This window comes from Parastagonospora nodorum (genome assembly GCF_000146915.1).
Source record: "Parastagonospora nodorum SN15 chromosome Unknown scaffold_34, whole genome shotgun sequence".
Classification (NCBI taxonomy): Eukaryota; Fungi; Ascomycota; class Dothideomycetes; order Pleosporales; family Phaeosphaeriaceae; genus Parastagonospora; species Parastagonospora nodorum.
The window spans coordinates 11,223-25,913 of NW_001884582.1; the positions used below are offsets into that span (position 1 = coordinate 11,223).

Here is a 14,691-nt window from a genome sequence, read left to right on the forward strand (position 1 = left end):
GTATATTTATAATCTATAGCGTATTACTACTTATATAGTTCTTAACGTTATTATTATTAAGTTCTTTAACTCTCTCTATACTAGAAAAGTTAGAGAGCTGCTATAGCTACTCTTGCTAAATTACTTCTAGTAGTACCTCTTAAGCATCTATTACTATAGCTTTAGACTTATTATAGGCAGCGCTCTTACCTTTATCTTATAGAGTATTATAAGTTAATACTATTCTTGCTAGTAAGAAGCTTAAAGTAATTCTATTTAATAACTATCTTTCTATAAAGGAGTAGAAAGAATTTAAATTATAAGGAGTATATAGATAGAAGCTATAGAATAGGTATACTAAGTAGTATTAAAGTAAGATAAATTCTTAAGAGACTTAAGAGTATGTTGCAAAAGATATATATACTAGTCCTTATATAACCTAAGGCCTGCCTAAGGCAGAGCTAATAGGTTCTTAGGTAGAAGAGTTAAAAGAGGTGTAATAATTTTATATCTAGAATAAATAAATATTATCTTATATATTTATTCTATATTACTTTCTAAGGAAGTTGCTAGCTGTCTAGTTCTTATTCTAGTAAGGGATCTCTGCGTATGTCTTAGCAGAGTAATCGCCTCCTTTATTGCTCTAACACCTGCTATTTGACACTTTGCTTATCGCTGTCTAGCGTTACTTTTCTGCATCGATTTACAAGCCTCTTCCAGACACTCTTAGTCGAGTTTAATTCATCTGCATCTATACCCGCAGAGAGCGTCGATGCGTTCCCAATGATGACGACGCCACATCGCGCCCTCGTCATCACGACGTTAAGCCTTCGCATATCAGCAAGGAAACCAACGTCGCACGATACGTTACATCGCACGGTCACAAACACTACGATGTCTGCTTCGCGACCTTGGAAGCCGTCGATGGATGACACCTCAATATTCGGGATGGCAGCGCTGAGTGATTCCCTTTGACGAGTGTACGGCGTCAAGATCGCGATTGAAGAAGACTGCACAGGCTCGGAGACTTTCGTGCCATCATTGACTGCCGGCGTTGTGAGAAGCTGTATAATGCGCCTGCACAGCTGAGTTTGGCCTGCGTTGGCTTTCGATTGTCGACCCAAATCTTCTGAACTGGCGCACTCGGTCCATACGAGTCGATCGCCCGCCGGCCATGGAAATTGAGATGGAGGGAGTGCGCGACTGTCATCTTTGACTGCTGTCTTCAACCTCCCCTCGTAGAACTCGGTGGAGCTGAAGTCACAAATACTTCGATGCATGCGGTATTGCGTATCGAGCATGACTTTCGCAACACCTTCGCGCGCAGGCATGTTATAGTGGCGTTCGAACAACGAGACATCATAGCCGGTGAGTATGGCATTCTTTTGCACTGTCGCGCGTAGCTGGACATGATCACCAACCAAGAGCGCACGCGAACAGCCTTTGACGAGCGGCACGAGCGTTGCAGGCTCCGTCAGCTGGGAAGCTTCATCGACGAAAACAACGTCGAACTTCTCGTTCCGAAGCAGCCCAAGACTTGCGCCAATGCATGTTGTGAAGATCAGTCTTGCGTCTTTGATTCGCTTTTGTGCTTTCCGGCGGGCGCTCATGTTGCCGCCAAGATCTGTGCCCAGCATCGCGTCGCAAGTAAAGGACCTCAAGTCCGGTGAAACTTTAGAAAGCTGAACACCATCCAGTTAGAAGGTGAGTCAATGAGACCGCATACATTGCAAGTTCACATACCTGTGTCGAGACTCGCACCGGATTCGTGCCTATTTCTCTAGACGCTGCATTGGCAACAAATCTTCTTAGTATATTGTCTACCGCGTTGTGCGTCGGTGCTGTGATGAGGAATCTGGCGTCCGGAAGCTGCTTGAGTAACTGAGACAGAATGACAATGACAGTGTGAGTCTTACCCGTTCCAGGAGGGCCCCATATGAACGTCAAGGAATGGTTCATTGCTGCCGTGAGTGCCTCATTTTGAGTTGCATTGAGAGTTGCGTCTCGCACGACGGGCAATTTTATAGGAGAAGGAGCAGCCTCATCGGCCGCTGGTAATCCTAGCAGTAGGCCATATATGTCGCAACAAAGTTCACGCTCCGTGTAGAAACATGTAACAGCATCGAATGCAGTCTTGCTCGTAACAAAAGAGCCACAGTGAGTGACAGTCCATGCGCATTGTGCAAGGAAGCTGGGCGGATCGTGCAGACATTTGAACGTCACAGTGCCCGACTCCACGATCAAGACGAGAGCATCCATGGAGAACAGCTTAGTGAAAGCATCATTCTGTGGGGCATTGGTGACGGAGAGGCGAACATGGTCGCCACCTTTGAGTGAGCGGATCGTCGAAGAATCGATGCGCACATTACTTTTTACGTTGGTATGGCCGTCTTTGTATTCATCAACAACGAGCGTGATGGCTTCTTGCTCGGGCTTTGAAGCTTCCGCGGCTTCATCAATATGATCCAAAGCAATCCCGATGAGTGACGAGGTGAATTGGCTGACAGCTGTCGGACGGCCAATGATCAACCGCGAGGTTTCCGGCTCGAACGTCTCGAGTAGCAAGTCTAGACCAGCTTCGGCGGTGCGCACAGTAAGCGCAACAAACTCAACTAATGCGGCTAAATCCTGCATTGACAAACTCTTCAGCTCATGTAGTAGAAGTGACAGAGGGTGGCGTATGAAGCCTGCAAGCTCATTCGACGCCAAGATAAGTTTGGACGCGATAACAGGTCCTTGAAAGACTAACTCATCTTCGAGAACCTTTTCATGTCTGCTCCATGCTGCCGATTGCAGGAATGTAGAAGTCAGGTAGGGTGCAGCTTGTAGATATCGGAGCAGGGCGGACATCACAGTCTGGTCATCGAGAAGGTATGTCGGGTCGGCTGCTAGCAGTAGAATGTGAGCAAAAACGTCGCGTAGTCGTTTTTTCTCGTTATTCTTCCTAAGAAGATCCAATATACCTTGCAGGTCCGTAATGGAGTTGACTTCGCTCAGCGATTGTAGGTTTCCGTCCCGGCAGATGCTTCGCACAAGCTTTGGCTGCTCGTCCCAGGCGACCGTTTCCAGTTTCGGGGTGGTGTATTCTAGTTCGAGCTTCTCGAATAACGGGAGAACTTCTTGTGTGTCGACGTAGCTTAGCCATTGATCAAGAACGCGCATGGAAGCCACGTCGCGATTGCTGATCACGTACACCTCCTACAACATATCAACGCAGTGCACACTATGATTTTTGGCTCATCGAAAGCACACTTACAGCGCCCTGAATAGCGTCACGATTTACTTTCCCAAAGTGTGTCTGTACATCTCGACTGATCTTATCAAGAGCCACACTCGCTAGGCAGTCGACATTTACCTGTTGAAGCAGAGTCTTCTCTCTCATTCTCCGCATGTCGCCTATACTAGGCATGGCACGGTACAATGCATCATCGCCAGTTGAACCTCTCAGAAAAAGCCACGTATTGCCCCGAGTTCGCTGGTAGAGTTGGAAGACATGCTCGTCGCAGTACAGACGATAATTTACCTTTGTAGGCGTGACGCGATAGTTGGATGATTGTGATCCCTGGGTGTGTGGGAATACAAAGACGCGCACGTTGGTGTCAACTGTAACTTCAGTTGCGCGCGCGATTATGTGCGGCAAATAAATAGCCATACTGAAACGGTCATTGATGCTCATTATGATGAGTTTCTTGTGGAAAACCTCAAGTGCCTGGCAGACGACTGGAAGGAATCGCCCCATGCGATCGACCGAGGATCGGAAAATTGGTTTCCACCGCAATCGCGGATGGTCTAGTCCAAAACGCCAAAGCTCTTGTGGGGTAACAAGCCCTGATTGGAGAAGACCGTTACGAACCAAGCCGGGTGCTGTCCTGGTAGGTGGTAACTGGGCGAGAAACCATATTTGCTGTTCGTCAGTGAGCGCACTGAAGTCGATTGCGTGACTGTACGCCATGATATCGCTCTTGTGACGATCGCACCATCGCAGCAAGTACCCAAGTAGCTCGAACTCGGAAATCGCTAATTTGTCGCGAGTCAGGATCAGGTCCCAGATATCCACATCATCCTGCGGCTCTGGAGCTAGAATATTGGCGCGCTTGATTTGCTGCATACATGCTTCGTGGAGAACGTCCAATATGAAAGGCACTACCTTCGCCTTAGGTTCTGGGGGGTCTTCCAAGTCCTTGAAGACCTTCAAATTCTGCGGAATTCTGATGTGGTTGCCGTCCACGCATTGAGAGAACAATCGATTGAGCTGCTGGCATTGCGGACTCATTGCGTTTCCAAGTCGAGCCCACTTCATATACAAATTTTTGACCTTCCCCAGAGACGCGTTCGTGTATCGAGCGAAGTATTCAGCCCGACTATCTCCGGTGACATCGCCGAAGGTGATCAACTCTTTGCCACCGGGATACTGGGCGGGTTCGGCCACAGTGCTCGGGACCAAATCGCTATCCCAGGTCACAAAGACTGCATGCAAACGTCTTCAGTTAGTAAGGGCATGTAAGGGATAAAACATGGACCTACACTTGTCTCCGTCCAGATCTCCCCCAGACATCAAGTCAGCGCTTGGCCTCTTCCCTTGTGTTGTGAACACGATACAGTCGACCAGATGCGAAAACTCGGGAATATCGACCACTTTGAACTTTTGAAGGTCGCCTGGATGTAGACAAGGGTTTCTTGTCACCAAAACCTCAGTATTGATGATAGTTTGTGCCCGGCCATCGCCGTCTTGCGTGATGCGGACGAAACACTCGCCTTCCTTTAGTCGACCTGGGCAACCATCTTTTGCCGTTGGATCGCAGACACCAAAGAGCAACCGAGACTTCGGAACCAGGATCCGACACCTCTGTTCATCTCGCTTATTAATCATGCGAGCGTATTCTTGCTTTACTAAACTTAGAAGTGTCGGGCGCACCGACTCTGGGCCTTCCAAGAGCAGCTTTTCCGCCAGCTCGGTTCGATTGATGTAGGAAAGAAACTGAAAGGCAGACCGTGGGTCACCTCCCTGGACATTTTGGATGAAGTCGAGATGCTGTGTTTGCTTAGCCAGCAATGTCTTTTCGGAGATCCCAAGCGTGTGCAGCAGGACCACGATTTCATCATTGAGACTGCCGAAGGCATAGGGCTGTCGCAAGTCAGCGCGCAATTCATGTGGAAATCCAAAGGCTCATGTATATGTCGCACCTTCGAGTAGTCAACAACAGCGAAGCTATAGTCGGGCGAATCCTTAAACTTCCGCATGGACGCGCGAAACTGGACCTGAGTTTGTCCGCTCAATGTCGGGTCCAAGGTCAAGACGCCTTTGTAGCCGCGATAACGGATCTGGTAAACAGATGGAAGATACCTCTTATCGCGAAACACAATGTTCCGTCGTTGCGCTAATAATTTTGCAAATTGTGGGGACATGAGACCGCATCCATCAGTGAAGATGTAATCCTTGGATGTCACATCATCGATATCTTGACAACGTTCCGAAGGCAGCATGGTCGATACCTCTGCGCTCGAGAAGAGCAGCCCAATGCGCTTCGACTTCTTTGCCACAGATCTCAGTTTGGAGAGATCGCCCATCCCCTCGATCTTTCTGGCCACCTCCTCTTTTGATGCTGCGTACATGAAGCAAGACCTCGACTTGAGCTGGCTGTTGGAATGTCCGAAGAAATGATATGAAATTGCATTGATTGTGATGCCCGATACTAGCATTTTCGTGATCCAGTCTCCGTTCTCCCGTCCTGTGGCTGGTCTCAAAGCGTCATTGGCCGCCACTGGAGGCCATTGCAGCCTGAAGTCTGGGAAAGATAGCAGAACGAATCGATCAAGAACCTCGTCCATAGTAACGCGATTTGAAGGTGCCAGCACATATCTGAGAGTGATTTCCTGCTTCTGCGGCGAGGAGATCACGCTCACACATTTGATGAGCCTTGTTTGATTGGTCAAGCGAGACGCTGGGAGATCTGGGACAGAGTAGTCCCATTTGGCCTGTTCAGGAGATATGGTATCCTGGAGGATCTTAGAGAAAGACGCGGCCTTGCTCATGTTGACGAAAGGTACATGTAGGATGCAGATTCGTGGTCCATGGCAAGAAGAGAAAAAGAAAAGGAACAGCGATGGGTGGGGCGGGGTATTCAGGCCATCTATCGCCTGATTCGCGAAAACTTACATGTCGTGTAACGGCACAGGCAGGAAACGCCGCATTCAAGCAGCATGAAGAATTGAGATAAGGCACTCCCCGCACCTTTCGCAGGCAGTGTAACTTCGCACCCCCCCTCCCAGCAACCTTTGCAACTTAGCCAATATGAAAAACGTTTATATCATTGGGGCGCAATCGACTGGGAAGACAACCTTGGTGAACGCTGTGGAGTGCAAACTAGAAGAGACTGCAAAGAACGACGGCTGGCAGCGTCCGTTCATCATCCGCGAAGTCGCTCGCACAGTGCTCAAGGACAAATACTTCAGCCGGGAGGACATTTCGGAGTCGCCGAAACGCGCGCTACAACTCCAGGAACACATCCTCGCTGCCCAGCTACGCGCTGAGACTGCAGCGACTGCTTTGAATGCGTCAAATTGGTACATATGCGATCGATCCGGACTTGATCCCATCGTCTACGCGAGGTACTTCGTTGGGGAAGACGCGGCGGCAGCAATGCTTACATCCGAAGCATGGCTAGGGCTCGAGGGTCGGATGAAGAAAGGAATCGTGATCGTATGCGAAGCAGGCTGCACATGGCTCATCGACGATGGAGTGCGGCTGATGCCAAAGGACATGGAAGAGTGGATGTGTGTCGACACTGCTTTTCGCGACCTCCTCAAAACTAGGGGCATTCACTTTTCGATCATCTCGAAAGATACTACAGACCTCAATGAGCGTGTGGAGTACGTAGAAAAGGCTATTCAAGATGCGCTTCAGTAGTGTTCATGACCAGATGTCTCCGATTCGGTCCGTATGCTACTGCCGAGGCCGTTATCAGCTGCCAATGATGACATCATGCAGCAATTGACCACCACGACCATCAAACTTCAAGATCACAGTACATTAGTCTTCACGTATTCAGATTAGCCGATGTAACCAGTCTTTCATATTTGTTTTGCTGCTGCTTCGGGGTAGGAACGAACGCTGCAGTTGTATTTGACGCCAGCACTGGGTTCACTGCACGGATAGCTAACCTTGAAACTCACTTGGACACGGGAATTGTAACATGGTCGTGATGACTTCTGCTTTCATTTTTTTGCCAATTTCTCTGGACTCCACGCCCCGTCTTTTCGTAAAGAAGCGCTGCATTGGCAGCAGCAACGTATCCTCACGCAGACCTTCCATGAACTTCCGAATATACTCTTGTCGTCTCGAACCCTCATGCAGCAGATCGTTGTATCTGCCTCGTCCAGCTCCCTCGAATTGAGCTCCTATGCCAGAGAGATCTTCGTCATGCGGCTCGACATGGCGATCGGCCATGATTCTAGTCTGGCAAGCTTGTTGCTTTTGCAGGAGAGACCTGTAGATCTCAAGGACTGGACCAAGCTGCCTTTCCGTCGCATCGATGATTTCCAATACTGGGCTGTCGATGGACACTGGAGCGGATTGCGGATTGTGCCCAGCGTGTCGTGGCGGATAAACCAAGTTCATAAGGCTAAACCCAACTTTAATATACATCAGATCGCGGATCCCGGATCGACATGCATCAACCATTCGACGTTCTGGAACTGCTGTCTTGCCCTTCAAGATATTATGCCTTTGTGGGGTCTGGCTTCTACGCTGCAGTTGCGGTGCTCAAGTTCTTATGATGCTCGAGATCATGGGTGCTCGAGATCATGAGTGCTTGAGGTCTTGAGTGAAGGCAGCGTCGAAATACAGTATTCGTCATGCTCAACTACATGGCCATCCGTATTTGACCATGGGCACCAGGGAAGGTCGGAAAAATAGGAGTTACTGTATGATTGACCATTTTATCTTATCATCTACTTGTGACTGTGACGTTCGAAACCAGACTTCAATTTCATGTTCATTCGCTGACAATCAAGCAGACGACACAGCACTGTCTATGGGCTAGATGGAAAACGTTCTCTTTCAACATAACGATTGTGAACTGGAGGAAGATCAACCAATAGCTCACGTAAAGTAGGAGAGTGACGCGATGAGAGTGGCCGGCAGCTATTGATAATAGTTATGCATTATACAAATGCTGGTAGCTATGTAGTCGAGCTTAACTATAGGAACCTTGTTTATACCTTGCGTCTCGACGCTGATGTTAGAGTGCTGAAGGTCCCGAGGGAGCTGACGAAGACAGATAATCAACGTTTGAGTGCAAGATAGAATCGAGCACATCGACCCACATAGGCATTACTATTAAAGCAATCATAGGCATTTCAGTATAGCACATCATAGTACAGGTCAACTAGATTAAGTTAGGCTGCATATCTAATGTTAGAACCAGTTAAGATGTCGACTTACTTAGCTAGGCCCTCTATAGCCAGCTTTGTGGTAGCTGAGGACGTAGCGCCACAGGCATTAACGACGAGGTATCGCACACTGATAGCAGCTGGGCGCGTAACAAGAGCCTCTAGACTGCCTCTTCTACTCCTCAAGGTAGGCAGCATACTTCTTATTTAAAGCAGTTAAGATGTTGACTCTCTCAGTCAGGCCCTCCGTGCACAGCTTTGAAGTCGTTATAGGCACCATACAGGTATTATAAGGCGACGACAGTAGGTCAGTTGCCTTATAAGAGGCTCTAGGATGCAGCATATCCGTCGTTAGAGGCAGTCACGCTAGCAATTCCGCTCTCTATTATCAACTCTACAGTAGCACCAGAAGAACTTATAGAGTCAGAAGTAAACTGATGCGCGCATGTTAACAAGGTAGCATCGTTCTCCAAGAGTGAGGCGGCAATAACGTAGGATAGCCTAGGACGTTCAATAAGCGTCTCTGTCATAGTAGCTGCATGATACACGTTCCTCAAGTCGCATATTCTCCATAAAGGTCTGTAAGCTGTTGATATTCCTGGCCAGCCCACCTGTAAGCAACTTTATCGTAACCGCAGCGTTATAAAGGTAGTATCAGGCTCCAAGAACAGGTCAGTACGGTAGTGAGGACCCTCAGGCTGTTCGAGCTCTCCTTCATCATCTCTCCTGTCATTATCTATGTACTCAAAGTTGCAAATGCTCGAGTCTCCTTCGTATCCTAGCCGTCATCGTCCTTGTCCTTATCTGTACGTCTTCGTAGTAGCTATATAGCGCAAGAATACAAGCGGGCGAGCAAAAGTAGCTAAGAGTGCGCAGATTAGAGTGTCGCAGAAGATCTAAGTAAATAAGAACTAGAGCGGGCGCTTTTAGAAGTAGGTCCTTAGCACTAAGTTTGCACCGTCTTCGTAGTTAGAAGCTATAAGACCCGCAGTGCGTCCTATTAACAATAGCAATAAGACGCGTATTACTAAATTTAGCGCATAAAAACCCTCCCTCTGCCGCAGTTAGAGGTTAACATATTCGTAAATTAAAGCCTCGCAATTAGATGCTAACATCTTCGTAGTTCTGTAGCGAAGAAAGCGGCTTGGAAAGGTTAAGCGCATCAGCAACAATCATGGTTATTTGCAGTTAGCCACGATCATAGCCGTTAACAGTTGATATTAGTTAGCGGTTAGTAGTTGTAGCGATCACATAGTTGCTCGCGATCGTTAGTAAGCTTACAATTCGGTAGCGGTTCGGCAACAATAGGAGCTCGCGATAGGTTAGTAAACTCAAAATCCGCTAAGAGTAAGGTAGTTTCAGCAGCTCTGAGCTGAGCTATACCATAGCTTACAGTCGCTCGCAGTCAGCGTAGCTGAGTTTAGCGAATTTAGGGTCTCGTTCGCAGTTACGTCACGTGCGGTCGCGCGCGTCTCCATCTATCTACTATATCTCAACCGCGTCTATCACAATTATCTGCCGTATCCTAATCCCTTTCCTATACAAGACGCAGGGGATAGTACTAGTAGGCTGAGCTAACAAGGTCTAGGATTCAGCTGCGGCGGCGGAAACCATCGTGCCCCAAACCCAGACTCGCTAGCATCCGTTATGCGCACACCCTCGCCCGTCCCGCACGACGATGTCGATCTCCACCCTGAGCATACGTCGCTAAAACTTGCTAATTCTCGCAATCTCCTCACAAGCAAAGACTTGCCCACGCTGTCTCGAGATTGCTAATGGACGACATCCAGCATCGTCAACCAATATCGCTGATAGATAACCAGCAACCTCTTACAAGGCTATCGTTAGATGGACCGCTTCATGGATATGGAAACGACTTCGCAGCCGTCGCGGCATCGGCAGAGGAGGACGATGTCGAGACTGATTGAATTGGATCATGTAGCGAACAGATCAACACACACTTTAATGAGTGCACAACGCCATCCATCATCAACGTGACTAGTCCTGTACAGGACCTGCCCATCCTCGAAACTGTGTCAATGTGAAGAATTTAACGTATGCGGTGCAGCTTTGCAACAATGGCATGCTAACATGTAGCTCAAAGCCAAGTGTATCGACCTAGATACATATGTACCCCTCAAAAGCCTTGTGGAACGCAAGGCTGAGCACGAACGGCACCTTGCTACTCGCGAGAAAGAAGGCGCTTAAGCGCGGTGTGGCTACGTAGCGAAGGACTGAAGCAACGCGTGCGAACATACCGTGGACCAAGGAAGGTGAGTGGGGAGAATCCTTGGCCGCAGCCAGCGCGTTGATGGCCAGGCTGGCCCTCTGGGACATCCAGCGGCATCGACTGCGCCGGCCACTGCCTCCAGCCCTCGAATACCATAGTGATGTCCAGGAACATCATGGATCACCAGTGTTTTCGTTATTCGCTTCATTAGAAATCACATTAACGTGACTACGCAAGGTTGGAAGATGAGAGATGATGTTGGACACATGAGTTCAAAGAGTGTTGTACATGTTATACATTGAAGAAGCTATGAACTGTAAGATCCTATCTTTGATGCCACTACTACATGTCATCCCAGGCCGTCAGCTGGAACTTCTGGGGGAAGTACATAGCCGTGACAACCTTGATGCCTCTGCCATGGAAGCCAGGCATGGCCAACTCGATGTCCGTCAGACGATGGTGGCGCCATGCGCACTCAGCCCCATTCGGACACTCTCCTCCGCCAAAGGCAACTTCACAAAGGCCAAAGTCCAGGTGAGGGTTGCGCGCATAGCTGGTCGCCGGCAGCTTGCCTTTACGGCCATACGTCCAATTTGAGCTTTCGGCCTAGACGCTTCGCCGCGTAAGGAGAGCTAGCTGAAATGATAGCATTGAAGTAGACCTGTACATGTTATTAGCTGCTTAACGAATGCTATATTATAGTGTATACTGTATTATTAGACAAATGAGCCTTTGCAGCTTAGAAGTAGTGCTCGCTGCTGCGATAGACAATGCCCTAGTCCTCAAACTTGCAGAGATGCATCTGGCTCAGGAAACTGTTCTGTTTGTTGCGTCTATAGAAGTATACCAGTTGCTTGTCTCCACTTATATTTGCGGAAGAGTTAGGTTGAGGGCGACAAAGAGTGTCAAGTAAAGGAAAGGGAGAGGCTATACATTGTATATATATCGTCAGGATTGCGCTAATAATAGTTATATAAGACGCTAGTTCTAGTAATCTTATAATAGCACATGCTCTTTTTGTGTTATTATGCCGCTAGCTTATTTATCTCTTTAATAAACGTTATTATATAATGTTAGTTTGTAAATGACTAGTATGTGCATATAAGGTCGTTTATTAAGTTAATAATTTATATATTTACAAGTGTTAATATCCTAGATACAGTGCAGATACTTGCTGAGCTTAACACAGTGATTATATGCTCCTAGCGACTTTTAAGGTACAACGACGTTTCACATTACTTGCACAGTACATTTTTTAGAGTTTATTAAACTTTCTATTTAATTACTAAGTTCCTATTATTGCTGATGCAAGATGTAGACTGCATCGTAGATGTAGTAGGCGCAGCTTACTAGCCTATCGTATCCTCTACAAAGGAGAATACGACCAACATGGGTGGCGAGCATGAGCTAGGGTAGTTGTTGCAGAGTCGTCTAACCCTACTCGTTGGCAGCTGAGTGGCGACGAGCGGTGTACTTGGAAGAGCCGGTGCGGAGAGAGACTATGCGGCTCGGGGCAGGGACGGGCAGTTCCTCGTCGACATAGGTCGCGTCCTCGTCCTCGGGTTCGCTCTGCTCTTCAGCTTCAGCCCCCTCCTCTTCGCCATCACCAACCTCCTCCACCTTGACATCATCTCCCTCGTCCTCTTCGACAGTAATCTCCATAGCAGTATCGTCATCAGATAACGGGTCAACGAACTCTGTTGACAGTTCCTTCTTCTTGGTGACGGGGGTCTTCTTGGCAACGGGCTTGCTAGCAGGCTTGGGGGTGGGCTTGGGGGCCGCCTTGAGAGGGGCCTTGCGAGCAGGGGCAGGAGTAGCCTTGTTCGACGACTTCTCAACATCGTTCGGACCTTGGCCACGCAGAGCGTCTCTTCAGGGGCGAGCGCAGGAGCAGGATCTGGCTCAAAGGACGTGTCAAACTTGCGATTCGGGAGGGCGATGTGGAGCTGGAGCGCATCCTCGGTGAACGCCTCTTGTCTGTGAGGCAACGGGGCCGAAGGGAGTCTGTGATGCACGGGGGCCGACAGGGTGGTATCGCGCACCGACGGCAGCTGGGAACCATGCTGAGAGCCTCCAGGCTGCTTCTTCCACTCCTCGAGGAAGGCCGCGTATTCGATGTTGGAAGCGGTCAGGATGTCAACTTGCTCAGCTAAGCCCTCCGTGGCCAGCTTTGTAGTAGCCTCAGCGGCAAGACGTGTGATCTTGGCTGTGGAAAGTTAGTACTATACTGGAATATCGAAGAAAGAGGCGTGAATACCCCGCAGCTCCTCAGTCAGAGAGTCGCTTCCGGAACCTGACATCTTGGTGGCTCTGTGATGCAAGAACCGAAGCGAGCGAACAAGAGCAGCTTGAAAGGCGCGGATTGGAGTAGTGTTTAAGAAGAAAAGCGACAATGAAGAGAGTTCGACTGGGGTATACAGGAACTGGAGCAAAGCGAGCAAGCGGGCGCTTTTGTAGGTGAGTCGCGGCCGCCAAGACTTTGTAAACAGACTAGTGGAGCAGAGGGAAGGCACAGGCAGCGTTTGTTGGCTGTGCGAGAAGCGCGAGGTGCGTAGTCTCCGACTTCGGCAGCAGACTGTTATGTCACTTGTTGATGGCACAGCAAAGTCAATGCCTTGAAGATGGTCTGGCTCGAGTAACATCACGGTACTGCAAGATTCGGAGCGGGATTGGACAATCCTTGTGATCACGATACAACTGTCATCATTTCAAGTATTTACAAATGCTCAAACCGACTCTCAGCATGCAGTGTACCTCAACATGGTGAAGTAGCTTGCGGATCACGTAGAGGCTCCTGATAGCATGGAGCAATACGCAGCGTTGCCAGGATTCGACGGCGGCGGTAAGGTCATTTGAATAGCTCTAGGCACCCTCATCGTATTCGTGGTGTGGCCATGAGAGTGACCGCCATCGGAGAGGTGGTACAAACCTGGGACACAACAACCCCAGGTACGGCAGCGCATCACTACAACCCGGTCAGCCCAACGCTTGCACAACAAATACAAAGGCGGTATACATACTGCATGGAGGAGCTTCTTGGAAAGACCGAGCGATATTGCAATTCGGGCTCTCGCATGCGATCTAGGTGTCGAGTCTCCTTAGATTTAACAGCGTCCCAATGGCTTGCAAGCTCAATTGTGGACATTCGCGTCGTTTGCGGCCGGATCGAGCGAGAGTCCATTGCCTGTTATGTGGTCAGCCGTTTTGTGCAGAACAAAGACGCAAAGACCAACAGCTCAGTGAAGATGGGACGTAGGGCTTTCGTGGGTACTGTGACACACTACCTTCGCAAAGATTGGAATGTGAGAAGGGTATAGGAAGTGTCGTGGCCTGCCAGCCCAGCGGGTTGCGTCGGAACACTGTACTCGAAGGAGCCTGGTCCGCGCGAAGACGCACGCCCGAGACCGTATCAGGAACATTTGCCAAGTTCATAGCTGATCGTTTCCAGAACCAATGTAGTGTCCCTTTGATTCAAACGTCAAACACATCATCCCAATCAGTGTCCGAAACCATCCCTCCTCCCCGTTTGACCTTGGCAGGGCGTGCGGTATGGCTTGGCACGACGACGCCAGTGTTGACAAGGTTCGGCGGGGTTGTCGGGCGACGATGATTCGCTGGGACAGGTTGGAAGATGCGTTCGGGCGCGTGAGCGCTTATTTTAGGCCTCTTACTGTAGTACAAAGTCAGAAAAAGAACGAAGCGTACAGTAGGAAGAGTGCAGACTTCCTCAAGGTCACGCTTGGTCAGGCCAACATGAGCCGCCGTGCTCCAACTCGGCAAGGCGTTTGGCGTTCGTGCACTTCTCGGTGGTCCACATCCTGCGAATCAATTCGGTCATGTTGACGGACTAGATGCTGAGTTTTGGGTCGCTGCTGTGACCTGTCAGAAAAGCGACGTGAAAGGCGAAAGGCTTCAAGCTCACCTTTGGTGTGGGCCGCGATGCCTATGATACTGCCAAGTCGTTAGATGCATGCTTGATCCTTGCTGACCTAAGTTGTGCGAGTACTGAGTTGATGTGCCCCAGCTTATAGAAGTGACTGATTCGTTTTGTGGAGGCTTCGGGTAGCCCGAAGCTATACGCAGCATCGCTA

General features: G+C 49.1%; 8 protein-coding genes across 8 annotated transcripts; 2 read left to right on the forward strand and 6 right to left on the reverse strand.

Annotated features, from left to right (window-relative positions):
- Positions 1 to 632: 632 nt before the first annotated feature.
- On the reverse strand, positions 633 to 6,012 carry SNOG_14810 (hypothetical protein; the record flags this gene model as incomplete). The annotated part of the gene is made up of 6 exons (XM_001804935.1): positions 633 to 1,603; positions 1,723 to 1,751; positions 1,814 to 3,177; positions 3,236 to 4,446; positions 4,504 to 5,104; positions 5,164 to 6,012. The coding sequence occupies 6 exons, from the start codon at positions 6,010 to 6,012 to the stop codon at positions 633 to 635; spliced, it is 5,025 nt and encodes a 1,674-aa protein (XP_001804987.1).
- Positions 6,013 to 6,271: 259 nt separating this feature from the next.
- SNOG_14811 (hypothetical protein) lies at positions 6,272 to 6,886 on the forward strand (the record flags this gene model as incomplete). The annotated part of the gene is made up of 1 exon (XM_001804936.1): positions 6,272 to 6,886. The coding sequence occupies one exon, from the start codon at positions 6,272 to 6,274 to the stop codon at positions 6,884 to 6,886; it is 615 nt and encodes a 204-aa protein (XP_001804988.1).
- A 130-nt stretch (positions 6,887 to 7,016) lies between these two features.
- SNOG_14812 (hypothetical protein) lies at positions 7,017 to 7,426 on the reverse strand (the record flags this gene model as incomplete). The annotated part of the gene is made up of 2 exons (XM_001804937.1): positions 7,017 to 7,123; positions 7,153 to 7,426. The coding sequence occupies 2 exons, from the start codon at positions 7,424 to 7,426 to the stop codon at positions 7,017 to 7,019; spliced, it is 381 nt and encodes a 126-aa protein (XP_001804989.1).
- A 2,942-nt stretch (positions 7,427 to 10,368) lies between these two features.
- Positions 10,369 to 10,774, reverse strand: SNOG_14813 (hypothetical protein; the record flags this gene model as incomplete). Its single annotated transcript, XM_001804938.1, has 2 exons — positions 10,369 to 10,438; positions 10,629 to 10,774. 2 exons carry the CDS (start codon positions 10,772 to 10,774, stop codon positions 10,369 to 10,371), a joined length of 216 nt encoding a protein of 71 aa, XP_001804990.1.
- Positions 10,775 to 10,909: 135 nt separating this feature from the next.
- Positions 10,910 to 11,197, forward strand: SNOG_14814 (hypothetical protein; the record flags this gene model as incomplete). The annotated part of the gene is made up of 2 exons (XM_001804939.1): positions 10,910 to 10,916; positions 10,959 to 11,197. 2 exons carry the CDS (start codon positions 10,910 to 10,912, stop codon positions 11,195 to 11,197), a joined length of 246 nt encoding a protein of 81 aa, XP_001804991.1.
- Positions 11,198 to 12,037: 840 nt separating this feature from the next.
- On the reverse strand, positions 12,038 to 12,900 carry SNOG_14815 (hypothetical protein; the record flags this gene model as incomplete). The annotated part of the gene is made up of 3 exons (XM_001804940.1): positions 12,038 to 12,430; positions 12,451 to 12,806; positions 12,858 to 12,900. 3 exons carry the CDS (start codon positions 12,898 to 12,900, stop codon positions 12,038 to 12,040), a joined length of 792 nt encoding a protein of 263 aa, XP_001804992.1.
- An 831-nt stretch (positions 12,901 to 13,731) lies between these two features.
- On the reverse strand, positions 13,732 to 14,032 carry SNOG_14816 (hypothetical protein; the record flags this gene model as incomplete). The annotated part of the gene is made up of 2 exons (XM_001804941.1): positions 13,732 to 13,784; positions 13,882 to 14,032. The coding sequence occupies 2 exons, from the start codon at positions 14,030 to 14,032 to the stop codon at positions 13,732 to 13,734; spliced, it is 204 nt and encodes a 67-aa protein (XP_001804993.1).
- Positions 14,033 to 14,071: 39 nt separating this feature from the next.
- SNOG_14817 (hypothetical protein) lies at positions 14,072 to 14,438 on the reverse strand (the record flags this gene model as incomplete). The annotated part of the gene is made up of 2 exons (XM_001804942.1): positions 14,072 to 14,270; positions 14,338 to 14,438. The coding sequence occupies 2 exons, from the start codon at positions 14,436 to 14,438 to the stop codon at positions 14,072 to 14,074; spliced, it is 300 nt and encodes a 99-aa protein (XP_001804994.1).
- Between the last annotated feature and the right edge of the window lie 253 nt (positions 14,439 to 14,691).